At 39.4% G+C, this 27,660-nt stretch overlaps 1 protein-coding gene across 11 annotated transcripts in view; it reads left to right on the top strand.

Annotated features, from left to right (window-relative positions):
• The window catches only part of svila (supervillin a), a 69,972-nt gene extending 54,437 nt beyond the window's left edge, over window positions 1-15,535 (top strand). For 7 of the 11 annotated variants that reach the window (XM_069191245.1, XM_069191250.1, XM_069191242.1 and 4 more), the window contains 15 exons: window positions 45-192; window positions 481-626; window positions 928-1,103; window positions 1,596-1,743; window positions 3,091-3,367; window positions 4,868-5,022; window positions 5,398-5,503; window positions 6,827-7,034; window positions 7,282-7,415; window positions 8,067-8,222; window positions 8,644-8,787; window positions 9,830-9,951; window positions 11,092-11,247; window positions 12,322-12,342; window positions 13,187-15,535. In XM_069191245.1, coding sequence (XP_069047346.1) covers window positions 45-192; window positions 481-626; window positions 928-1,103; window positions 1,596-1,743; window positions 3,091-3,367; window positions 4,868-5,022; window positions 5,398-5,503; window positions 6,827-7,034; window positions 7,282-7,415; window positions 8,067-8,222; window positions 8,644-8,787; window positions 9,830-9,951; window positions 11,092-11,247; window positions 12,322-12,342; window positions 13,187-13,273 — 2,184 coding nt within the window. In that variant the 3' untranslated portion in view covers window positions 13,274-15,535. The remainder of the gene's footprint in view (window positions 1-44; window positions 193-480; window positions 627-927; window positions 1,104-1,595; window positions 1,744-3,090; window positions 3,368-4,867; window positions 5,023-5,397; window positions 5,504-6,826; window positions 7,035-7,281; window positions 7,416-8,066; window positions 8,223-8,643; window positions 8,788-9,829; window positions 9,952-11,091; window positions 11,248-12,321; window positions 12,343-13,186) is intronic. The other 4 variants (XM_069191249.1, XM_069191252.1, XM_069191251.1 and 1 more) reach the window with 1 other exon arrangement.
• The last annotated feature ends 12,125 nt before the right edge of the window (window positions 15,536-27,660 follow it).

Below are 27,660 nucleotides of genomic sequence, written 5' to 3'. Positions count from 1 at the left end.
TAAAATGGTTGAATCACTTTTCCCCATCTCCATTTCTGCCTTAGGCTTCAGAGCTTGCTACATTCATCCAGACTAAACGGGACCTGGGTTGTAGAGCAAACTATGTCCAAATCATCGAGGAGGGAATTAATACTCACAGTCATGCAGCAAGGGAGTTTTGGAATCTTTTAGGAGGGCAGACCAATTACCAGTGTAAGTGCTGTTTTGATTTGTTTATTGGATGTCATTTATATATACACACAGACACAAAGCCTTCTAAACAAAATGTTATTGCAGCTCGGCAATGACCGAAAATATTGCTGTCCCTTTCGAGTTCCAGATCTATGCCACCTTCTCCCACAACAAAGTCCTGAATAATTAATTAAGTCTGTGAAATCACTTTTTGTTCTACTGTGGTCCAAGAATGTGTGAAATGCATTAACTTTCAGCTCTCGTAAGAGTTCCAAAAGCCTCCATCCTTTCTTCGCTTGTGTCCCGTAGCTGCTGGAAGTCCAGAGGAGGATGAGCTGTATGAAAGTGCAATAGTTGAGACCAACTGTATTTATCGCCTTGTGGATGACAAGCTGGTCCCTGACGATGATTACTGGGGGAAGGTGCCCCGTTGCACTCTGCTGGACTCCAAAGAGGTCTGTAGTTGACTTTCACGCGTCTACCCAGAGCTGACCACTCTTTAATATTCTCCTGATATTCTTTTTGGAAATACTGTATGTGCCCTATGCCACCTCAGTGGCTCTTTGTTTTGTGAAGACAATAGCAGATGGCAGGATTAGCACCCCTTCATTACTGTAGGATATGGTAGGAGCTTGTGCTTATGTGCGTTGGAAATACTGCAATATGTAAACGAGAGAAAAATGTTTCTTCTCGTTTTGGACCTCCAAGTACAAAAAACACAAGCCTTCAAGTAGGCACATTGATTTGTTTCCACAGGTGCTGGTTTTCGACTTTGGCAGTGAGGTGTACGTGTGGCATGGGAAGGAGGTCACACTGGCTCAGAGGAAGGTGGCGTTCCAGCTGGCAAAGTACCTCTGGAACGGCACCTTTGACTACACCAACTGCGACATCAATCCTCTGGACCCTGGAGAATGCAACTCTCTCATACCAAGGTTGGGAATATCCTTTCTTTTTTTCTGGACAGTGTACATCAGGAACACTGTTGGGGCCTTTCACACACACACTGTATACAGTGGAGAGGGCCTCTTGCCCTGTCCTTCAATAGAATGTTTTTATGAAAATCTGTAGGTTTGATAACAATGGACTCCCCACCACATTAGATGGCTCATATTCCCATTGTGTTCTCCTTATGGATGAGTAACCTCAATAAAACAGTTCTGATTTACTAGGTACAGTAGCTGATTGAACTTGTGAAGTGTTATGTTTCAGAGGTGGTGTCGTCTGATAATTAAGATTAAAATAACATGGCTCATAGTTTTTGCTTGCTGAAATTTATTTTTAAGGGTTAAATGTCTGTATGTATGAACGATATAATTACCAACTACCCTTTTATCATACTTATTGATAATTTAAAATGGTGTTAAAAAGCATACTTTAAATGTTGAGTCTATTATTTTCCAAATATTGTAATTGCTTTTTTTCAGGAAAGGGCAGGGGCGTCCTGACTGGGCCATCTTTGGCAGACTTACAGAGCACAATGAAACCACTTTATTTAAGGAAAAGTTTTTGGACTGGACTGATTCAAAAAAAGCACCACCAAAGAATGGAAGTGAGCAAGTCAGTGAACAGAAGGTAATTCTGAAAAATGATCTCTTAATACTGCAAAGCACTAGAATACATTTTCGAGTTTAAGATTTGATTAAATTTAAGGTTTGTAAGAAATATGAAAATGTAACATGGTTAATGGTCATTTTAGTGTCCATCCATCAAAAGGGCAACAGAACTGTATCATGTAATTGGAGACCAATAAGTCTCTTGATAATTCTGTCAGAGAACCTTTAGTATGGATTAGAAATATGCCTTTCTTAACATGTTAGAGTTCTTTGAACAACTGCAGTAATGTGATCAAACAGAGCATACGACATGGTATATTAAGATTTTTAGGAAGCTATTGATAAGGTTAATCATTATTCATCTTCTATCAAATTTCTTAGAAATACATTTGCATTAAGAACTGGTTAATGTGTAGAAAAGTGGGGACTGTGTAATGTTTTAAGTACTGCACGAATGTATATTTGGAACAGTGCCTTTCATCCTTTACCATGTAAAAACTAGGTCATTAATATAAGTTAGTCAAGTATTTAGATGATGCCCAAATAAGAGGATTAGCAAACATGTTGAAGCTGCAAAGTAGACAACCGGTAGATTACATTTAATTATAGACAAGTACAAAGTGTTGCATGCAGGTATTAAAAACATATAAAATGTTGTCTATAAAGTCAAAATCATAGAATTTAATTAAGGGGACATTATTTAAAAACAAACTGATGTTCTGGAATCAGTCAAAATATTTTCTCAGGCTCCAAGGAATGTCATGCAGTATATTGACGATAAAATTACATCTTTTTAGTCATGAAATAAGTTCCCTTGTCATCCATTATTATCTGCGCCTTTTAAATCTTTATAATTAAGTGAAGCGCAAATAGAGAACACATGGAAACTACATGGAAGTAGTTTTTCCTGGGATTCAAGAAACGATAGGACTAAGATCTAATTCTCAGCAATTATATAGGCTTTGTGGGCCAAATGTCAGCCTCTCAAAAGAAAGATTGCTATCTTTATTGGATTCTTATGTTTTAACAGGCATTATGTAGATGGTCATGACTTTAGTTTGGCCATACATCTCCGTATTATAAGGCATGGATTCTCGATCAGTCCAAAAGGACCCTTGAGAGCAAGGTGTCAGCTTTTGGCATCTGACATTCCTTACATTATCGCTGGGGCACTTTGTTTGTATGTACAGTCTGTTACAGTGCAGCGTATGGGCTAAGGTCCCTATGCATGATCAAATTAAGTTCTTACTTTCCAAATTGCAATGGCCCCCTTGTAAGAGGCAGACGTCTAGTGACTGTTCTTTTTCAGAAACTCTCCAGGCCAGAAATTAAATCTGTTCTCGGTGTTGTTTTTTCATCATGACAGGAGCAACAGGGCCATGAGTGCAAACCCTATGATGCACTGCTCATGCTACCGGTGCTGCAAACCCCAGTCAGCACGGTGCTGGATGGCTTGAACTTAGGGCGAGGGTACGGGCTCATGGAAGGAGAGGACAGGAGGCACTTTGAGGTCAGCACGCAGTCGGTGGACGTGTGGCATATCCTGGAGTTTGATTACAGCCGACTGCCAAAGCAGAGCATCGGACAGTTCCATGAAGGAGACACGTATGTGGTGAAGTGGAAGTACATGGTGAGCACAGCAGGTTAGTCCAAACACTCCTCTTTCCAGCTCCTCAGGTTTCTGATCATGGCAGGGGGATTGATGGCATGTGAAGTACCTAAATCCTGGTGAATCTGTATTGCAGCTTTTCTTCAGTTTCAAGAGCTTTATTTTTTTTATTTCACTTTCTGTGCAATTACTTAACTAGAACCTCTTTTGCATTTCTACTGTGAATATAATATCGACAAATAGCATGAATGAAGTCATAGCTGTTTTCTTCTCAATACGTGAATAGTTTACAGTGAATTCAAGGATCGTAATTGGAGTTATCCAGTAATGGAACAGATCTTTGTTTGAATCTTCTGGTAGTGCTTTCCTTGTTTAATAATTCAGAATGTATTACTAACACTGTCATATTTTATAGCAAATGTATTTGTTTAAGTACCTTTAGTTTGGTGCTTCACAGATGCCTAACATTGTCTCCTGGACAAAATATGTTTGTGAACTGTTCTGGCCTAACAGATTTATAAAGTAATGCTAAGGGAATGATTACTGTTTGAGTTCAGACTCACTAACTCCTTTTTTGTTTGGGAATACAAGGAGAAGATCAACAGAGTTGTTCATGTGAAGTAGTGAGGAAATCGGTGTTATTGACCATGTTCTTGCTTTCCAGAATGTGCCATGACCAAATTGTTAGAGCGTTTTTTACAAATCCCACATCCAGATTTGACATGAAGCAGGGGAAGGCTTTCTTTACTTTTTGTTCAACTAATATTTATCCAAAAAGTAAACTTTACTGGGTAATACATTCTGAACTTTGTTGTGAGAAGGTTGGTTTATAGTTCGTTTCGCTGCAAAAGGCACTAGTGGTGAAGAGTAACACTACAAATTGCAGTAAACACTACAAGTAAGTTATAAAACACTAACTTTGATAGATGGAGGCAGAAAGGGTTTGGTATAACAGCCGTGATCAGCCTGATATCTCTATTTATGGCATTTAAATGTGTGCAGTGCTGACTTCTGTGCAGTCGCCATGGGATGTTGAACCAACACTGATACAGACAGGGAGGCTGTCTTTTTCCTTTTCTGTCAGTAACTGAAGTAAAATTCTGTGCTGCTCAGTGAATGCTAGTAGAGTCAGGCAAAGAAAGTTCTACAAACAAAAACATGTCAAGAACAGCCCCATCCCAGTGTGTTTATTCATGTTTTAGGTGCACGCTGTTTGGTGTTCTGTCACATCCAGACCACTTTAAAATCTAGCTATGGGCAAATGTCTTCCTGCAATTGTATTTCAGTCAGCAAATTGATTATCTTCTTTCTTATGGCTCAGATGCAGAGCAGAAAAGGAGTTAAAGAGCTAAATTAAACGCATTATACCTTAATTTTCACCTTGGTATGGTATCTAATACAATAAATTTTAAGCTAATGAGGATCATTTGTAACTGTGCATCTGTACAGTAGTATTGCAATAGTTGTGGATCGTCCAGTATCTGATGCTCCGTAAAGACCTGTGTAAAACTGCAAGGCGGGGCTGTTGTTGCAGTGGGGAAGAGGCAGAACCCAGAGCAGGTGCGAAGCGCCGCAGCAGGAAAAGAGAAGTGTGCCTACTTCTTCTGGCAGGGCCGCAACTCCACCGTGAGCGAGAAGGGCACGTCCGCACTGATGACCGTGGAGCTGGATGAGGAGAGGGGAGCTCAGGTAACCTCCCCTCTTAGCCTTGTAATAGTGGTTTCGAGACCCCCCGCCCCCAGTGCCTTTCGGTAAATGCCTAGGATCACTCTTAGTTTGTGCTTTTCTGGTATGAAATCCTTGTGTTCATTAAGCGTTCCTGGTGATTATACGGTGTTGAAATATATTTTGTCATGCATAATAACTGGTGCTAAAATATAGTGGTCATATCACAATTTACTGATGGACAGGACTAGAGAAAATTGGAATCAGCCCATTGCACTTTTTGTTTTCTTTTTTTTTATTTTCTGTCCAATCTGTGCTGTTTCAAGTGTGTGTCATGTATTGAATGTCTTCCCTTCACTGAGTTTCCTCCCGTGTATCTGCCTCCTGCTCAACCCTCAGGTCCAGGTGCAGCAGGGCAAAGAGCCCCCTTGTTTCCTGCAGTGCTTCAGCGGTGGGATGATTGTGCATTCTGGGAAGAGGGAAGAGGAAGAAGAAAATACGCAAAGTAAGCATTGTTCGTGTTGAACTGACTTGTTTTTTTTACTTGGGGGTATTGTTTTACATCGGTGAATTTGTGGAAATTCTCCGAACAGTGGGAAATGGGTGTGGAATACAAACAAAAACATTGTCAATAAAGTTATGTTTTCTGGCTTGACATTTCCTATCAGTGTCTTGATGGTTGTAATCTAATTATGGCTTTACTGCTGAATCTTGGTTTACTTAAAGTAAATAGTCTAAAATTGTCAGGTATGATTCCTAATGTGCTTTTGATCTACTTAATTTTTACTTTCACATTACATGGTTTATCTTGGTTGAAAGAATTGAAATGCTTGCTGTATTCCTTATTTTTCTATTTTGGGCTATCCATTGGGATATCCATTACCTCCAAGTCAGAATCTATAGATCTGTGAATTTGTGGCTTTGTATAGCTTCTAGTGTGGTTTGCCTTCACTAAACCTGCCCCAAATGACGCAGTAGGTTTAAAAGCAAAGTTAATGTGAAGTTATAGTATAGTAATATAGCTCTTTACTGGCCATAGTACCAGTCTTGCAAGTCTCACAGGTCACCCATAAATCATCAGTTTTAAACACTTATGAGTTTGGAGCGATTTAGTCTGCTAATGTTTGGTGAGGAATGGCCAACAAGTGTCCATAAGAGCTGCATGGCATTGGTATTTTCATAACCTGCTTAGATGGTGAAAATGAAATTGTACTGTATTTAGATGCTCACGAGTTAAGTGACCTACTGTATAAACCATACTTCCGGCTCTCTATGGCCAGGGTAGGCCTGCTGGTCTGTACAGTACATGCGTATCTACTGTATGTGCATTTAAAAACAGAACGTTTAGCCTTGTAAATGTTTTAATCACACGATGAACTTCAAATGTGAAGCTTCTGCATCCTTTGTTTAATTTTGCTCTCCTGCTGTGCATGAATTCTCCACACAATAGCTTCATGACTATAATTTTCCACGAGTTCCTCTCAGGAAATTAAGGGCTTCAGGATGCACAATAAGATTTCTGTTGGTCGGTTCAGTTTTGTTTAGATTATCTGCTGACTTTTATTTTAATGTCTTCCCGTACATTTTCCTAATACAGCCAAGTGATCCGTTTCAACCTGTCTAGTTATGTAATACCTTAAATGGCATTCTTTACTTTTGTAGTATTGCATGTCCTTTGTACTTTAGAAGGAAAATGCTAAATGTGTAGCTCCAGAGACTTCTGAGTAAAGGACAATGACAATGTGGCAGCCTGCATTGTATACTGTATTACTGGTTGTGCTGGTGTGCAAGAAAGCACGGTTTTGACGGTGCTGTTGTATTCCGGCAGATGACTGGCGGTTGTACTGTGTACGAGGAGAGATCCCGGTGGAGGGTAATTTGCTGGAGGTGGCGTGTCACTGTAGCAGCCTGCGTTCCCGGACATCCATGATCCTCCTCAACATAAACAGAGCCGTTATCTATCTTTGGCACGGATGCAAGGCTCAGCCCCACACCAAGGAAGTGGGGAGGACTGCAGCCAACAAGATAAAAGAACAGTGAGTTCTGCTGTTTGAGCAGAAGGAAATGTTTGAAAAATTGTTGTAGAACTGCCCTTTGTTTTGTCTTCTAACTTGCTAGTGTCCTCATCTTCATTGCTGTTCTCATTGCGATCGAACTCAAAGAAATGCAACACTTGACAGATGCAGAACAATGCGACAAGATATTTAGTATTAGTTTTATGTACAAACATTTTAATAGCTAATATAAAACAATATAGGCTCATCCTGTGACCTGTGTTTGCAGATGTCCGTTAGAAGCTGGGTTGCACAGTAGCAGTAAAGTGACCATACACGAGTGTGACGAGGGGTCAGAGCCTGTTGGTTTCTGGGAAGCACTTGGAAGACGAGATCGCAAAGCATACGACTGCATGTTGCAAGGTATCACTGATCTTAAAAGCTGAACTGAAGTGGTGATTTTAGCTCAGTCGCCTGTCTGCCTCCCATTTGCAGTAGCTCAAACAGGCCTCTGCTCAGTAGTTTGGGCCAGATGGTGCTTGATGTGGTTTCTCTTGTGTGAAGAAGTTGATGGCACATTGAAATTTCCCAAACGACACCTCTGTTTCTCTCTGGTTTTGGACGGAATTAAAGTCAGCCAAGGTTATTCTTCAGGTGTCACATACATTCTCCCTCCATTTTTCTCTCTTAGCTCTGCAGTAAGCAGTCTGCCTGAAGTATGAAAAGAAACGGTTGAGAAACAGGGCTTAAATGTGCCCCTGTAAGGCCATCTTGGCCTCGCTCATTCTGATGCAAAGATGGGGGATGGCAGGGATTTCACATTTCTAAAGCTGCCGAGCATTGAATTAAAAACTGGTGGTTACAATTTTAAAAAAGGTGGCTGGTTGAACTGGTGAATGCTAACTTTGGCAGCATTGCTGAATGATCATTAATACCCCAGGCAAACTTCTTAATGTTTTAAATGTTTTGATCAATCTTCAATGTACAGTATATAGTCTTTGGTTGTTTTTTTGTTTGTTTACTGGTGCATGGTACAATACGATCAAAATGGTTTGTGATGCGACTTTTTTTCAGATCCGGGTAAATTCAACTTTACACCACGACTGTTCCAGTTGAGCAGCTCCTCGGGGGAGTTTGTTGCTACTGAGTTTTTTTACCCTGCCAGAGAGCCAGAGCTGGTGAACTCTCTGCCCTTTCTGCAGGAGGACCTCTACACTGCCCCACAACCAGGTACTGCGCTTCTCTAGCTCCTCAAGGGGTCAAGTGGGATCTGGAAAGCCTGTCACAACAGGGGTATATAGAAATTCTCTTCAGAGGCTGTTGAATTTCTTTTGTTGTAGTGGTACAGAGCTACTATACTGCTCATCAGGAGCACTGTGGTGAGACTTGTTCCTGCAGACTCTTCTTCTTGCTGTATTTGGACTTACAACATCGATCTTCGGGGTTGGTTTCTTTATTCAAAAACTGGCAGGATGAGATCCTTGACTAATGAAAACCAAATGAGCTAGATGGCCTGAGAGACTCTCTCTTGTTTGTAAGATCAAATTGTATTTTGACTGACTCCTCTTAGTGGAGGGCTGTACTGAGTGGAGAGTAACTTTGCTGGAGCTTGCTCATTCTGCTCCTGCCCTTTGTTCCATTTGTGCTCCAGCCCTGTTCCTGGTTGACAATCATCACGAAGTGTACCTGTGGCAGGGCTGGTGGCCCCAGGACAGCGAGAACACCGGCTCGGCCCGGATCCGCTGGGATGCCGACAGGAAGTGTGCTATGGAGACTGTGCTGCAGTACTGCAGAGGTACTGTGCAAGAGGGGCAAAGTAAGAGATGTCTTACTTCAGGCAATGCGGGACAACCCATATCTGTGGCACAATCTGTGCTTCTCCAAGCGAAATGAATTACAATAAAATTCATATGTTCTAGGTAGAAGAAATTAAATTGGAATCACAGGTAATGTGATGAATGCATTGAGTAGCTATATATTCGTTTTTATCATAGTTGTTAAATAAGTTTCAAATGTGAAGTGCTAAACTAGAAACACCAGAAAGAATCATTATATGCTGATGGAATTTTCTTGTGCAATGTGGCGTTTGGACCCTGGTTTTTCTGTGGGAGTGAGGCTGGCATGTCATCTCATAGCCCGTATTAGTCAGGGATTCGAATGAAAGGACAAACTACGATAACGGATGGCCCTGTTGAGTGCCTCTGCCCAGTGTAAGCTGAAACGAGATCAGCCACCGTGCACTATGTGGGGCTGTTGTGCAGGAATCATATTGGTTAATAAGGCAGCCAAAACCAAAGCATTCTGAAACACTCCATATGGAAGGTATGGGGCATTGAGTTTGGAGGCTCTTAAACTATGCCACCAGCTTAATCAAGAGCCATCAGAAATATGTGGACTTTAATCTTTACTGGTGTTGCCACATTTTTCCTCAGTATAGTTAATTTCTTCCAGTGAATACTTTTTTTTAGAAGCATTGCATTTTTTCCTTTTAAAACACTTTAGTATTCTTTTTAACAAAACTATAGGAATGGGATGGGTACGTACTTAAGGGAATCTACTGTATGTCTTACCATTATTTTTTCAGCATAAGCCCTGTCCATAACTGCTCCTGACTTGATCCCATCCCTTTGATGGAATTTATGGCATTGATATTCATGCCATCCTGAGCAAAATGGTAAAACCTTTTTGTGCTCGGTCCTTTGGGTAAGATGAAATCCAGTAGGTTAGTTCGCCCAATCATCTCTCAGAAATTTTGGGTGACATATCTTCTGAATAAATTATTAATATAAGGTGTTTAGGAAGTGATGTGGAAACTTTTTGGTTTTTACCTCTTTTAGAAAAGAAAGAGAAGAAGCCCCCCAAATCGTACCTGATCAACGCAGGGCTGGAGCCCCTCACCTTCACGAACATGTTCCCCAGCTGGGAGCACCGGGAGGATATCGCCGAGATCACCGAGAGGGTAAGCACAGTTCCCACTTCCCTGGCCCAGAACACGGGCAGATATAACCCACGTTCATGGTATTAGCATTAGTATTGTGCCCCTGTACACACCATGTACAGTATTTATTATTGCCCATGCTACCTTACTGAATTTGAGAAATTTTAGAATTTAGAAAAATGTAGAGATACTGTAGGGTCTCAACATCTACGGATTTATTAAAAAATGTACCCATTTGAGATTCAGTCTAGCTGAAGGTGTCTTGTATGGAAGAAAAGAAGAGTGGGATAAAACAGGTGAAGTTTAGGATCTAGAAGACTTAAGATTGTGAGAGGACCTCTAGCCAGTGAGCGATCCTTTGCCTGTCCCCTGCCCAATTACCCACTACCCAGCGTCTGCATCTCAACGTGGTCTCGTTTTTGTATTGTGAGGAACTCTCTCGGTTCCGTGTCTGGAGCAGGGGGAATGACGGTTTCACTGCTCCTATCATTACAATGGGATATCTTAACCATCGAAGCAGAGAGTACATCCTGGACACAGAGGGGGGGGGTTCGTGTTTGTTTCAGCTGAATACTATAAGTTCGTGATTTACTATTCTTTTAGTTGGTTAGTGTTATACAGTATATGTTAAAGTAAGGCCACTTCAGTACTTCCTTTATCATATAAGAGAGGGTTGCTTATGTCGTTTAACCATACATACTATAAAGTGTAGAAATTGAGATCCCTGTAGTATAGGGTGAACTTGGTTGGCTATTCGCGATGGTTCTCTTCACTGGACCCTTGCAAATGTCGAGACCCCGCTGTGATTATCTAAGTATGATCAAAGGAGATGAATAAAATAAGTAAAAATTTCCTTTTACATTTAAACAAAGGCTATTAGCAATCTTTATTCAAGATTGTATTCGGTAAGAAGCATAAGTGAGAATAGGAACACGTAATAGGTTTATTCCATGTTGAAAAGAGAAGAAAGAAAACGCAACGTTTTGGCTGTGGAGCCTTCTTCGGGTGTAAGCTGAGGGAACTAGAAGTGATAATATAGGTACATAATTACCATGTGACTTTGTGTGGTATGTTGTAATTCATTTAGCCATTTTGATAGACTGGTTCTGCTCAATGTTGTGAGCCCATGAATCACGTCATGGGCCCTTTCTGACTTCACAGGAGGCAGAGGTGTCCAATCAGATCATCCTGGTGGAGGATGTGCTGGCGCGCCTCTGTCAGACCACGTACCCCCTGGCTGAGCTGCAGGCCAGACCCCTCCCCGAGGGAGTGGACCCCCTCAAGCTGGAGATCTACCTGTCCGACGAAGACTTTGAGGTGAGAGGCCGTCCTCTCCTCCTGCTCTGCCACGCAGCTGGCCGGTGGCAAGGGACTTGCCTGCCCGGTTTCAGGAGGAGTTTATTTTTCTTGTCCTGCTTCCGTTTTGTCCAAATGTTTTCATCCGCCGATTTAATAATTTAAAGTCAAGGAAACAAATGGGGCAGCTTTATTTTTCATTTTTTCCCCTCTGTTTAAATTAACAAGATATTTTAAAAATCTAAATCTTTGTTTTCTGCCCATTTAAAAGAAGTAAAAAAAACATGTTAACGAATAGAAGGGTGCTCAGGACTGATGCCAGAAAGTGAGTTTGCTGGATTTGATATGAATCCAAAGATTGCTCAAATCTTTGAGATATTGCAGTGAGATGGGATTTGTAAGAGTGTATTTTAAAATCTTGAGCGCATCAAAGTATGTAATATGTAAAGAAATCTGTAGTTGTTCCACCATAATTAACACTTCCTTTATATGTGCCTCTTTGTCTTAATGAATAAGTACAGTATACAGTACCATACTGATAAGCTGCAAAAAAGCTTTGTGAAATGGTATCAATCATTTCAGTTTAATGGAGAATTTGAGACTTCAGTCTATATTGTATTCCAAAATGAATCAAACTATCAAAGGAAGATTGATCCCATATCCCATCCAAATTAATGGGCTAGCGGACAAAGTGTACTTTTGCTTACTGACAGCTTCTGCAGAAGCACGTTTAAGCATTTAAGCTTTGATGCGCTGATGCAGCACGGATTTCTAGTAAACCGAGTAGATATTCAGTTCTTCCTAATCGGGGGGGAGTTCTTGCTGTTCATAACATGACCATTAGAAAAGGTGTATTGTGTGGTGGAAATGCCCTGAATTTAGCACAATTTGGAGACGTGGTGATTTAGAATGCACAGTGATCTGTTCTGGAATTACTCTTGAACTTGTCTTTATTCCTGGGTAGTCTTGATACACTAGAGGTTACATAAGGGTAAGAATTACTGAAGCTGTCAGGCTAGGCAGGGAAGACCTAACCTGTCAGAATATTTGTTTTAAAAAAATGAAACCAAGGTTAACTGTTCACTTCACTTCTAGGGTGTAGGGGCTTCTGGGAAGGTGAGTGCCATGCACGTGCACACTGGTGGCTCACAGCGTCTTCACTTTTTCAGAAATGTCAGGGCTCCTCAGCTTTCCCTCACACTGGCCAGAACAATGTCCTGTGCTTGTGTATCTCAGCCACTTTGCCACTTTTCTCAAGCAAAGAAATCAAGTGTCTAAATGTGCACGGGTCTATGACTCACTACTTTTACACAAAACTTTGAATTTTGAACTTTTTCGACTGTATATTGCTTTTTGAAATAGTGTATTATGTTCACACACCTTTTTACAATTTGAAAGGTTCTTTCATAAACTCAGCTGATGCTCTATTTGACATTTCCAGCACAAGCATGGTACCCTTTGTCTTCTCACTTGTAATGTCTCCCAACAAATACTGTTGGTCTTGAATCCGTTTAGTAACCAGGAAGTTCAAGGGCTTAAGCCTTCCTCACGTGGCAGCTACTGTAAATATTGAGCCATCTTGCTAAATAGCAAATTTCCTTACATATTGGGTTCTACATTTGACTACAATATGCAAGTCTTCTGTATTTTTAGCAGGATTTGGAACGTTAGAAAGTTGGATGGAAATTTGTCGTTTTGAGCCGATACTTTCTAAGCACTTTTACAGTCTGATTCACCTTTTAAATCAGAAGTGTTCCACCACTTGCTATATCAAAAGAACTCTGTAGAAATAACACCATAGTACATAGTGCGCATGTGAGGAATGTTTAATAAAATTGATTTCTAAATCTGTGGAGGCTAGGGGTTGCAAGGTTGGGGAAAAATGTTATCGTGCACAAATAAGCTGTTCTTCACCATGTGCTGGCTTCATCTTAATACATGGAATAAAATGTTTTTTCAGACTGCGTTAGAATTGACGAGAGAGGAGTTTGATGCACTGCCAGGCTGGAAGCAGGTGAATGTGAAGAAAGCCAAAGGCCTGTTTTAGGCAGAATGCAGATCTGATGAGTGATTGTACTGGACCTGCCACTGAGATCACTTTATTCACCCTTCGGACCAGCGGGCGCGAGGAGTCTCTCCCCACGCCCCTTGGAGATCTAGGAAGAAATGAAATGATCAAGGATTCTGGTGTACTTGCCTGTTGTAGCGTTTTTTGTTTTCCCAATATTATGTTTAGGAGAACCCTCAATATTATTTCTTGAGTGGATTTGTCAGGTTCAGATCAGGCAATGCTTTTGTATGCATAGTCCTTACATGCACTTAAAATAAGCAGCTGTCCCTATGACGGTTGCAAAATATCACTTGGACACATACTGCCTATGAATTTTGATATGGTTCTCTTCATAAGGTGTTACTTTGTGTGTGTTTGTGCATTATACAGAATCTATATTTATATAAACACCTTAGAGAAAAAAATACAATGTATTCACTTTGAAGGGTTTGTGTCGTATGTTGATTAGGAAAAAATGCTTGTATTAAAATGGAAATACATGCCACATTCTTTTTTTTATGCATTCTGAAATATTTGCTGTTATCAACAGGTAACACATTGTGTCCTCTGTAATCTTTCAGGTGCTAAGCTCAAAGAAAATGTATTTTTAAAGGCATGGAATTCAGAGAAAAGAAATACATTCTTTCTATATAATTCAAACAATGTATAGTGCCTTGCTTTTGTGTACAGTTTATATACAGAAAGATACTAGTCTGCATTTTGAAGACTTTTTCTTTTGTGATAAAGAAAATTAGAAAAATAAACACTTGAGAAATGAAAATAAAAAGCTTCTTTTTGGTTATTGAAATGCTAGAATGTATTGACTTGTGCAAAATATATAATTTATTAAAATATTAGTCTCTGTGTTCAAATAAAGGGAAAGATAATGGCAGAAAGATTACAGTGATCGCTGGTATCTTTCCTGTATGTGCAAATATTTTTGTCGACCTGCCTTCTTCGAAAGGCAAGAGAAGGAAGGACATAATTTAGTCTGTCACATATGTAACAGCATTACTGTCTTATTTATTATTGCTCTTTTTTATTCTTAATCACCAGGTTAAGGGGAGGCCTTACCATGACCACAATGTCTATAGCACCATTAGAAAAATATTTGTGTTGAAGTGAATACCCAGCTACAGCCAGTTTTACAGCAAGTAATCATTCTGAACACTTTTAGAGGGTAAAAATACCATTCTTGACATAACATTATGCTGTATCTTAAGGTCATTATTAAAGGATACAATTACTTAACTTGATAGCATAACCAGAGGAGGAAGCTGTTTAATGGAGTGTTTATAATAGTTGGGCGCCTTTATGTGGGGGAAAATACTTTAACAGCAGTTTATCTTGGCTACAATGACCAGTCATTTAAATGATGAGCCATTGAGAAGAATTGTGGAAAATGTAATTCAAATTAAATTTGTTGATAGGGTAGTTTAAAATAATCACAACCTGGTGCAGTGAAACCAATATTATTATTAACCAATGCACTTTATTGAGTTTGTTTTTTCTGAATAAAAATAAAGACTCCTAAAGATGGTGATATTGCCAATGTCTGGTATTATAAATTATTTCTCAAGTGGTTTCAGTTAGCAATCTTGATAAGACAAATGTGGATATTACATTGGAGTCTGAGTCTGCATAGGCAGACTTGATGAAATATACAGTACTTTGTTTCACCGGTATAAAACCTACATTTTGTAACAGCTGGATCATGGGAGCCTTATTGGTTCACATACTTTCAAAGGTTCACATTGTAAACATAAACCTAAAGCTTTAACTTTCACATTTTTCTATTAGATTGTCATTTGAAAATAATCCAACCTTTTTATTACCCAGAATTTCTTTTTTTTAAGATGGTTTCTTATTGAAATCATTTTAAAATTCTGATAGTCTTAATTTTGTGTTCTGCTGTTCTAACCTCCTGGTGCTTGTCATGTATGCTTTTCTCCAGCAGGGGACGCTGCAAGCCTTGTAATCACCGTGCTGTTTTCTGCAAGCATTTCACTTTTGTTTTTGCCCAGTGCATTGGCAGCAGCTGCATCATTCCTTTATCTTACTGTTTGTGTAAGACGTGGTTTGAAAGAAAACTAGTGCATCTACTGTAAATTTTCTTAAGGAAATGACCCTTCAAAATGTATCAACATTGTTGCATATGTATATGTTCTTCTCTGTTCACACTCTGGTTACACTCTTCTCCAAAGAGTATCAATGTGTATAATTGTAGGGTTTTTTCCCATTAAATAACATTAATTTCAATCACAAAGTGCAACTTGGTTTCTGACCTGCCATGAACTGTATTTGAGGCACATTCACCTAAATTTCCTACTGCCTTTTTGTTTTTTGAATACCTGAATTACATCCTTTTGTTTTTAAGCTTAATATTTTTTGTATGACTTACTTTTCTGTCCAGATTTTTCCTCACTCTTTTGAACTCTTTCCATCATTGTCTGAAACTTTGTAGCTCAAACAGCACTGAAATGTTGGTACTGTAGGTACAGTACCTATGACATACAGTAATTGACTTGTACAGACTTGGTATGGAAGACAAGGGACTGGCCTGAGAGACCTTATAATCAAAATGTTATGCAAACAAACCTTACACAATTTCTTCATCTGTGACTTATAGTAACACTTCCTGTTGTGTTGGTAAGAACATTGTCTAGTTTCAGAAACGGTCTTTTTCTGACATATAAAGATGGAAATTCCTGAAGATGGATAATGTAAGGACGTCTGGGGCATAAAGAATGTCAAATGAATCAGATGCTTCATTTTGTAACAGTCTTTTTCCAAGTTGAAGATGCAAAAATGCTAAATGTTAAATTGAATTGTTCCTGTATAGCTTTAATGTAGCATATTTGGGGCACTTCTAAAACCTCACTTCAAGCAAACGGTTTCTCTTAATTACTGTATAGGCTTCATAAGTATAAAGTCAAATGCGAAACATTATTCTGATGATTGGTTCCTTAAAGGTTTATATTGGGACACAGCCAGCTGTTGAAGTCTGACCACTCCAGGAAACTACAGTGATGACATCCAAAAGAAGAGCACCTTTTTAGAGGACTAGGAGTTGCAATTTATCACTTCAAGTGTACTGGTAAATTGGGCAAAGGTACTGTATCTGTCTGAAGATATTTTACAGCTTATCTCCATGTAACTGCTTTTAAATGAATCATCCCATCATTGAATGTTACGACACTTCCCCAGTCTCAAAATCAAGGTGAAGTACAGGAGCTGAATCCCAAGTGAACCGTGACGCAGCACGACTGATGGCCACTCGAGTGTTTCAGTACTGCTTTCCCTTCTGGTTTGTGTCCTGCCCAAGGCTCCCTTCAGCTCAACTGGGATGGCAAAATCACCTCTGTGGGTATAATGGATCTATAGACACTGTCTCTTGACCCAAATATTCTTTTCAAGCTGGAACATAGGCTTTGAGTAAATGTCAAATACTCTATAGTGTATGTGAGAGAGCAAGTGCTCAGGCTAGATACATTTGAATGGAACAGAAGCTTTCAAGGACTGGGTTTCTACAGGCTGCTCAAGTACAGTGGACACAGACAATGGGGTGGAGGTCAGGTGGTGTATGTTCCTGAAATAAAACGTTGATTTTGATGCAATTTATTTTGATTAAATCCTTAGTCGAGCCACATCGAATCATATTTTTCAACTTTAAGCATAGATACTGCTTTTCTTTTACAGAATAAATAGAATAAATTGTTACCTTTTTTTTCAGGTTAAAGGTAGTAAATTTCAAAGGCAGACCGAAACTGACAGATATACTATTTTATTTTAATATTACGATAGTTTGCAGTCTTTCCAGTAGAATTTAATGCTAGATGCAATTTATCCAGGTCTGATGAGACCCGCCAAAATGCTAAAATATAATTATAAAGGTCTCTTGTCATTACTAGTCTCATTGTGTTGTGTATTCTATGAGTCTCAGAGGCTCAACCAAGCAATGGAATATTATGTATTTATTTATATGGCCTTTAAAGGTCAAATATGTCTAAAGTACAGCCCATTATTCAAAACATGTAAAAGCTGCAAATGTCCCCTTGTTTGAAGCTGAACTAAAGGTGCAGCACACATTAAAATAAAGTTCAGACCTGATATTTTAAAACTCGAGCATTCCTGTCAAAATGTATATTCAGGCAATCTATATGTTTATTACTTTGATTTGTTTCAGACACTTTCTCAGGGTACATGCCAGACTACAGTACATGTACAAAATTTATATGCCAGGCCTGCATTTAATTTTTTTTGTAATGATATGGAATTTCCCTGTATCTTTTCAGATAAACTGTCTGGGCATGTCTGACTGGATTTTTCCATTAAAGTAAGCCATGGGAACACAGACAAACGTATCTAGCAATGGATACGACTGCGTTTAAAGCCTTTTTAAACTGGGAAACTGGATAATGTTCAGCACAGTAATAACGGAGAACAGACCACTGAAATAATAAGATACTTGTACTAAAACCATTGCAGGGGTTCCATAGCTTCAATAAACACCTGTGTGTTCAGATTAAAAACCTGACCTAAACAATTAAGATATGTTTGTCAGTTGTTGTTTTTTTTCAGAAGCTCTCTGAAGGCTCCTCCTAAGGATCAGAGATGCGATTACAAAAACCCTCCAATGTGTAGTGGTCCTACAGCATGTGCACAAGGTTTAAAGGTTTGTGGAAGTCTGGACCAAGCTACTCGGCCATGTTATTGAGGCCAGTACCCTGGCTTCTTTCTAGAAGTAGCTGGACATAATACTTAGATCAAACAGCACCTAATAATGAGCTAGATGGGCTGAACGGCTTCTTCCTGATTTAAAATCTTTCTTATCTTCAGGCTTGTGACTGGGACATGAAGGGGTTGACATGGGACCTATAGCACCGTGCTGTACTGTACCTAATTGAACACCTGCGGTATGTGTAGAAGTGCCTCTGATACTAGCCCAGCTGATATAAGGCCGGTAATTAAGCTACTGTATCACCATGGTGTCATACCTGCCCAGTAACTCCTGATCATGAAAGAAGAACATCTTACAGTACTGCAGTAATGACACAGTCTTCTGGTGTCCCACACGACAAACTTTTAGAAGGCTCTTCCTGTTCCACACATGCACTGGGCTGGTGAGCAAGAATATGAGGCTACTATTCTGTACAGGATTTTGAACGCCACCCCACTCTGCACATAGGGCATGAGGCTTTCTAATGTCCTTGAATTCTCAAGTGCAGGCAGTAGACATTCAAATAAATGCATTTATATGGATTAAGTACTTATTAATGAATAAAAACAGATCAGTGCTCAGTGTTCAGACTGGGACAATGTAATTAGCAGAGTATCATAGATATCTATACTAGAACCACTTCTCTTCATGATTTCTGTTTAGACTTCCTGGCAGACCTTGTAAACTAGTCAAGGTTGCAGACGATTACAAAGTAGGAAGGTTAGAAAATACTATAGCAGCTGCAATGGAAAGAATAACAAGAATTCAAGACTTGACAAAAACGTGGCAGATATTTGGTAGACAAGTGCAGAGTGTTAGAAGATTTGCACTTCTGTACACAAAGGGTGGGTTGATGGGGTCTGAAACAAGCTGACCAACCATACTGGTGAAGCCCATGCCATTGCTTATTCTTTTATTCATACAGCGCCCCTAAGAGCAAACCTCTCAGAAATGCTTTGCAATATATAAAAAGCACATTCTGCAATAGAAAAATGTTGATAAAGCCAAAATCAAACCAAATACAGAGGATTAAAAACAGGAAAAAAAGCTGTTGTTTTTTTTACTGTGTCATTGTACTCTTTCAGGCAAGAAATCTCTGGACTATAGGAAATCCTGAAAGTTTCTGAATTCGCCATTTTCAAAATAAAAAAAAAGATGTATTGATTTTGGGGAGATGTATGGATCTGAAGTTCTTACAGTAACACATTGTAATTTAATTCAGAATGCTCTTTTTACAGCCACTGCTTGCTCCTGTAAAGAATGCTTGTCTGCAAAAAACTTGGTGTCCAAGGCTCAGAAGAAAATCACAGGACAGTATTTCTTTTAGCCTTTTAGTTGGAGTCAGCACATTTTTTCTTTTTTCTTATCCTGACAGCAACATCAAGAAAACTTTCCACATAAAGTTTTTTTTTCTTGTAGGAACTACAAATAAAAGCATGAAGTGCATTACATGAAATCATTTAAGGTTCTTTTCAGCTTGTCAAGAACACAAGGAATTGCCCTGCAAATGTGATGTGCTCTAAAGGTTTAAGCCTGAGCTGGCTTAGATGCGTCGCTAGTTATTCAGCATAGGTTTGGCTGACACAGCACAGGCCTGTGTCAATGACAGTAACGCCACATGTTTTTTATTAAATACTAAAGGGAAGGGATCTTTACAAAACTTTGTAAAGCCCATCAAATCAACATCGTAACATTCAATATTTGAATTCTTTGAAAATAGGAGCTCTTGACTTGCATTTGTATACAGTAAGTAAGGCAGAATATGCAATGTGCAATTAAAGTTGAATTTTTACAGTCAGCGCAGCCAAAATAGAATAGCAGCTGGGATCGTTGTTATACGATATGCGGAGGGAAGTTTTGCTTTTGTTTCAAATCAAATGATTTTTTCCATGGAAAGTGGGGCAAAAAATCAAATGAATAAATGAAAAAAAAAACGAAAACACCAAAATGTTACCATGTGTTGTTCCGAGCAGTAAATTTGGAATTTGCTTCACCATTCGGGAACACAAACGGTCGGACCTGATTCAGACTTCACAAGAGATAATGCAAGAGCCTGAGGAACCGAACCAATGTGTACACATGGAATTAGCTGGGGATGGCACGATGGTGCAGTGGTCAGCTCACACTGCTCACAGAACAGTTGGGGTTCTGGGTTCAGTTCCAGGTCTGGGGTACTGTCTGCGTGGAGTTTGCATGTTCTCCCCGCGTTCATGTGGGTTTCCTCCCACAGTCCAAAGACATACTGTACACCCCTACTTCCGCAGGTTAATTGTCTTCTGGGAAAACTGTCCCGGCAAAAAAATGGTTGTCCATAATTGCGGATGATGTTTGATTAACAGACAAGATATGCTCTACTGAGCATAAACTTTTTTTTTCCTGGTATAACACCTTAACAAGAGGACAGAACAAATAAAAGAATAACCATCTAAATACAGTACATGCCATACTACTGTAAATGCAATCTCTTTCCATCTTTAGAGCAAGAGTTCACATGACAGCACATCAAATTAAAGATTTTTTTCCCAAAAAAGTGTCTATAGTGGGACAATATTCAGGAAGCTGCTAGAAATTATAATCTGCCATCATAAATAAGATACAGATCCTTTACTTATCTTATAAAGTGTTATATCTCTATTATTATTATTTTATGCATCAACATCATTTTTTATAATTACATACTGTATTAAGCTATGAATTGAATTCCAATAGAATTATTTATTGGTTGTGTCCTAAAAAGAAGTTGGCAGAGATATCCAAAAATGATAATGGAATTACTACTCATATAGCCTGTATATTTTTGTAAATAGGCTACAGGCAGTTTTGATATTCATCTCAAATTACAGTAAGTCCTACAACATTTACCGATGTAATCATTCTTGTGAGGTAAGACTCTTCTGTAATTGAGGCTTACATAGAATGTAGACTAAGGAACTGGCTTTTTTGATGACCATTTACCTGTTCGTCTGCTGCTAGTTGTGACCCAGTTATGAAGCGATGTACTCTCTTTAGCTGCCTCCCTTAATTCTTTCTCTTTTTTTCTTCCCTTTTTCTGAAGGCATGCTCTCCTGTTTCTGTGACTGAACCATATATATACAACAAAGAATAGGCATGTTAGCTGTTTATATCAAATACAAAAAGACTGGCTTGTTTACTCAGATAACTAAATCTAGATAGTTACTGTAAGTAGCCATGCAGACAGTAATGTGGCGAGTATGTCGGTTTGCAATCAGAATAGGTGAATGAAAATAGTCTCTTAAACACAAAGTGCTCAATACGACACCCTTGGATTGTTACTTTTGTACAGTTCTTCTGAAAAATCCGCGTCTATTCTCGCTGTTCAAAATTGTTTAACACGGCCTCCACAGGTGTAGTAGCCTACTGCTGCTTTTTTTTGTCCACTTTTTACAACGAACAGGAGGCGGGCACTTGTGCTCAAATGAGATCAATTAGGTCTAACTTTTTTTTCCTAATGGGCAATCCGTACTAAATACAAAAGCAGAATCGTCAAAAAATAAATAAATTGGTTGGAGTTTTTTTCTACAAGTAAAAAGGGCACTTGAGCCAATGAGGGCAAAGGGACAGGGGCTTGAGCCACTGTAGCCACCCTGCTCTGCACGTCCCTGCTGTACAGAGCCAATACTTTCAGTTTTGCATTCACCATCACAGAGAAATAACAGATTCTCCAACTTTGTTATGATGTGACAGCTGTCTGCTACAAGAACTGTAAGTTCATCTTACAACACAATAGACTATTCTAATATGTATTGATTCTTGGAACCTAGATTTAAAAACTGATTTTCCTAAAACCACTCCTTGGAGTTGACAGGATTTATATTCTTTTAGTCACTTTCATGGTTTCATGTCAGAAACATTTGACCCTTGTGCTAGTCTGACGGATAGGCCTGTGGAGCAGATACAGACACTTTGTTCCTCTAGAGAAGTAGCTTATCGTAATGAATAATTCAACTGGTAGGTGGGAAACATATTGTACATTTAAAAGCCTTTGCAGATCACCAAGTCTAGTTAACTGAAACGGAGCTCTTTTTGTAGCAGGCTGTGCTCTGTAGGTTACTAAATATACTGTAAGTGCTTTAAAGCCAAGCATATGTTAGGAGTACATTCTTGTTCAGAAGCCAAAAAACATCTTAGCATCACTCTCAAGCTGATTTGTAAAAGCCTAACAATTTCTTTAAGAATTTCTGCCTGAGTGCAGGCATGTAAATAAATTATACGAGAGAAAAAAAGATGAACGGAACAAAAAAAAAAATCAAACTGTTGTATCACTACCTGATGGGAACCTCCAGGTGAATAGATCAGCTCTCTCTGGGCCGAAGTGAAACATTCCTCATCTGCGTCAAAAAGGTATGTCTATGCTTTGACAGATGTTGGTCTTGAGGGGGGTGGTGCGGTGCAGTGGCTCTGTGGCTAAGGACTTGCGTCAATGGCTCGAAGGTTCCCGTGGCCAGCAGAGGAATTCTACTCTAGTGGACCCCTGAGCAAGGCCCTTAACCCCAACTGCTCCAGGGGTGCCGTATAAATGGCTGACCCTGTGCTCTGACCCTAGCCTCTCTCCCTGTGTGTGTGTCATATAGAGCAAGTTGGGGTATGAGAAAAGACAGATTGGTCAATAAAGTGATCTTATCTTTAACACAATGCACATGTGTCAAGAGCAAAACTGGGATTAACATGGGCCTTGGAAAATGAAGTCCATTGTATACAGTGAGCAGATACTCAACTGTCTGAATCTACAGGTAAATAGAATTTCAAAAAGGTATTGCATATGCTTTTATCCATTGCTATTAGATAGCTGTTTCCAGTTGAGCTTTGTGTTAATAGTGTTAAATTTATAAGCTGTTATCTCTGGAAACAGATACTGTATGGTTAAGGTTAAAACAATATTTTTCCATAACATTCATTTTTGGGTGGGATCCAGCCTAACTTTTCCCCCAGAAGAGCCAAGAAATATTATACAGAATGGCATGCTAAAAATGATTTTAAAAAATCAATTTATGAATGATTGTGAGTCTTTCATAATATGAATTGTGATTTTTTTTTAAATTGCTGCTGCCTTTAGAAATTACACTGATGAAACTTTTCCTGTTCCTAGAGTCAGAAAGCCACTTCAAAACATTCGGGCATAACTGATTTATGTGAAATAAATTCCCCTAAAGAGACATTTTTGCAGCTCTTTAGTTACTAAGTTGTATTTATTAACCTTAATTTATTTTCTATACTATAGGAATGAGCAAAATCCCAGTGGAGTTATGCTTGGATGGAGCATGCATCTGTGTTCTTGCCAGAACATGTTTACACAAACCTGTACACATATGTTGTTCTGTCCAGTCTGCCTACCACAGACCTGGTGTAGCACTGTGTAGGGTTGCTAGAACCTAATCTACAGAGTGAGGTATCTCATGAAACCTAAACAACATAGAGTTTTCCTGTGGCAAGAGGCCTAGCATAGTGGAGTTCACTGCTATCTATGAAGTGGCACGTATCGTGCTCTGACCATGATAGACCATGACACATACTGTACTGTATGTGTTAGCTGATGTATAGCCAGGATTCAATCACGGTGACTTATAGGTATTCTGGCTTCACAGGCACACCTTGCCTATGATCCAGACAATAAGGGAAGTCCACTGCAATGAAAGGCTGGGTCTCTTTCCAGGGGAGAATTCAGCACAGACAAGGTTTCAAGGGGCTTACAGCCCCTCATCTTGAACAGGCTCATGCAAACTCAGCCCTGTTACACAGCCAGTGTATTTGTCTGTGTTCTCAATTATAGGAAATTGTAGAGAATGCCCTGTAGGACATCAAAGTAGGTCTTTATCCCCAAGGCAAATGAATGATACTGGCTTCTGTATGTTTCTGCTTACAGATAATTTCCAGCACTTCAGCACAGAGAAGAGGAAAGGGTGCTTCAATTTCAAATTAGTTCATAGCTTCCAATGAAGTAAGGAAGCTAACAGTCACTTTGTATTCCCTTGTCAAGTAAATATTTCATATTCAACTGAAATGGGAATTTAGAATGAATGTCTGCTTTTTTATAGTTTAAGTTACCCAACATGAACATGCTCCATGCTTTCATGGGATGTCAGTCCAATCCCCAAGATGACCGAGCAATTAAGTCCTCATGGCATCGTAAGAGATAAGAGAAACTACAGTATGATTCGTAACAAAATTACATGTACAAGGTGAGATTTTAACAGTTTAGATAAATACTGATGAATAAATTCATTGTTCTACTAATCTACTGTATATGTGGTTTAAGTATAGTATGTGGTTTAAAGAGCGTCACATTTGACAGAGGTCTGCTAAAATTAGATTCCAAGTTTGTGCATTGCTTGATGAGGGGAGCTGCCCTGAATTTTCCAAAATGTTCCTTTATGTAAATATTATACAGAATTAATGAAAAAAAAATTCAACAAAAAAAGTGAAGTGGAGCGGAGCCCTATTGTCCTGACAAAATGCATTCTCAGCAAATGAAACAAAATAATATAGGGCTGTGAAGATTAAAGATCTCTCCAAGCCCATTGTCTCTCATTTCACCTCTGATGGCCATGACCACTCTAATCTCTCCATCTGTGTTCTCAAAGACGGTTTTCCGAACTCATACATCAGAAAGACTACTGAAATCCAAATTATCCTGCAGCTAGGATCACACCTTCCCCCTTCTCTTAACGACAGACTACTTTTCTTCTAAATTCTCTCTATTCCTTGCAGGTTTCATTTCACACCTCTCTACACCTATCCTGACTTCACACCTCCTGATTGGCCTCTCTTTCTGTCCCCTGCTCCTGCCCCTCGCTCCTCCTCTCTCCCAGCTTTTGTTCTCCCGCTACATTACCTTTGCTTACTGCCCTGTCTTTCTCACACCTGAAGAAGGCTCCACGGCCGAAATGTTGTGTTTTCTTTCTTCTTTTTTCAGCATGGAATAAACCTATTACTTGTTCCATAACAAAATAATGTTAAATATCTTTCCTTATTTGTCCAAATTCCTGAGAGGTTAAATACGTTGCACTTGTTTACCAAACATATGCATTCTGGGTGGTCTGTTTAAAATAATTATATAATGTAAATATGCAACCTGTCATTTTGGAGATGAAACACGATTGCTGTTCCTGGAAGGGCCTTTAATGCATCATAGGTCATGGCTTTGACAAGACGAGCAAACATTAAAAAATGGCCAAAAAAGCGTTATTACTCTGTGAAGTAGTATAGACTGATATTGTGTTGTTGGTTGTGTTGTTTTCTTCTTTGAACTCATATATTTTTCTATATGGTTGTATAATCCAATTCATTACATCTGCCCTAGAGGTCTCAAGGTCACATCCTTTTGCATTTTACTTTATACTCTTTTACTTTTATTTAAACATACAATATATTTGCTTCATTAGTCACAGACAGTTAAGGCACATTTGGAAACAGATCAGAGACAGATGTCCTGCTCAGGATTCAAGATTCTAGACTTTTTGCTTTTTCTTTGTCTCTCTTCAGATAAGAAATTCTGAGATGCAATAGATGCCAAGCCATCAAATTAATGCTAACACCTCCATAACATACAGTAGTGCCAACAGAAAGTCTTCATGCTAGAGCTCGAGGGAAAATTCTTGAAAGTCTTGAATCCTTTTGTCAGCCTTCTTTTGGAGATACGGAACAGTTCTGTTTTAAAGTCAGACCAGAAGGCAATAAAAATGCATGTGAGACTGTTTTCTTATTTTTAGCACAACATCACGACCTTTAGTGACTTTTCACACGATTGTGCACAGTGGTCTCATCTGTTGATGTGAAGCTCATAAGGGACTGGAGCTGAGCTGGAACAGCACTCTGTCTTCTTTCAGAGATCCAGACAGAATACAGTTGCATCTGTTTTTTTGTGAGAAGTGAGTCTCCCATCATAACAGACACAGGCTGTAGTCCAAACTACCCACAAAAAAGTTTAAAATCATAAGGGAAGACTCAATCAAACTCAGTCCCAGCTGCCATCCAAAAGCATATTCACAGCACAAGTCAAGAGCGTTTTTACACCTCAATAAATAACGATGAAATGCATTTGATTTTCTAGAACATATTCAGATTCTGTTTTAATTATTGGTTTATTAAGCCACCTATAACCTGTCAGATTAATATCCATAAAACCCCTCAGGTTTTAGAAGCAGGACAAAAGTCCTGTAAATTGATGATACGCATCATGTAATGACATTGCTCAAGTCATGAAATGTATAGAATAAATTATTTGTATGACATTTATATACTGTATATTTGGAATCTCCAGATGTTTTTGCAGTGCCCAGCCAATTTGGAATAGCCAGTTGATGAGCTAAATTAGCCAACTGGCTTTCAGCTACAAAACATGACATTGCACACAGGGGAGAGTGAGGGAGTGTAGCCATACGTCTCTAACTCACTTATATTTTAACTCACTCATCTACCTCTCATTTGTCTTTTAACATGTCACCACAATCCACTACAGGAGTCCCTCACCAACGGCTCTAAGAGGCTGCAAGTGCCCAGGTGGCCTCAGTGGTCACTTTGTCACCCAAACCTAAAGGAGCTCCTGACTGACTAATCTCACATTTGGCAGAGAGCTGCCACTTGAGGAGTCTCGTATTTGTCAAAAGCTGACATGACCCAGGTTTGAAACCATCAGCCGGTGCTCTGAAATTAAAGATTTGACTTTCCATTTGGTAATTTAGCTCCACTGCAGCTGGGAGTTGGGGGAGAAGATGTAGCCTTGCTTGAGTACTACTTTAACTTCAAGATGGTGTGTTCGTTGAAAATCGCACTATCATGTTGGCATCAAGCGCTTAAACAATAGTGACAAATGACCAGGAGCTTCCTCTACATTGATTCTAGGTTGATGAAATCAAAGGTCATTGATCACAAAGACCACATTGAGAGACTTGTGTTGTTCCTCACATTTCTCCCATAGTTGATGAGCAGTGAAAGCATATGTTTTTGCCCCCTGGTATCTTAAATCCACAAACCACATGAGTTTCTGGGAGGAGACTTTGAGCAAGTGGCAAGAGATGACTGAGGTCTACTGTCTGTGATCTTTCCTCAAGGTGATCCTTCTGTAACTCAGGAGCAAAGAACAAATATCTGAGTCAGGAATCAGCAGAAGGTATGAGGCTAGAAGGAGGTATAGTAATAGTAGGAGGTTTCAGAACTGGAAGGATCCATTTATTCTGAATGAAAAGTAAGAGTATAAAGAAAGACCTTTTGAATATCAGCAATATCAGAACAGAAGGGGAGAAAATCACCCATTGAAATCAAAGAGAACTGGAATGGTGGGAGTGGACTGAAAAAGGAGATGAAGGTAGGGAACAAAAGATGGTGGGAGCTGTCAGATGAAACCTGAATGGCAGAACTAGAATGCATCATGTAGAGAATGTTTGATTCAGTCTGTGTTAAACCTCAGATTATGCAAAGGAACAAGTAATAGGTTTATTCCATGCTAAAAAAAGAGAGAAAACACAACGTTTCGGCTGTGGAGCCTTCTTCAGCTCACACCTGTTGCAGCGTGTTGCAGACTACGCATGCTGACGCAGCCACCCACTTGAACAATCTCAGATTATGCTGCTCAAAGCTGCTCATGGTAAACTGCACATGCCATGGTTTAAGACTATTTTCATTCCTTTTGTATGGGTGACAAAAAGGA

The sequence above is a fragment of the Lepisosteus oculatus genome, chromosome 6, assembly GCF_040954835.1.
Source record: "Lepisosteus oculatus isolate fLepOcu1 chromosome 6, fLepOcu1.hap2, whole genome shotgun sequence".
In the NCBI taxonomy this organism is placed as follows: domain Eukaryota; kingdom Metazoa; phylum Chordata; class Actinopteri; order Semionotiformes; family Lepisosteidae; genus Lepisosteus; species Lepisosteus oculatus.
Note: the sequence above shows the minus strand (reverse complement) of the source record. Positions and strands in the feature narration are given on the sequence as shown.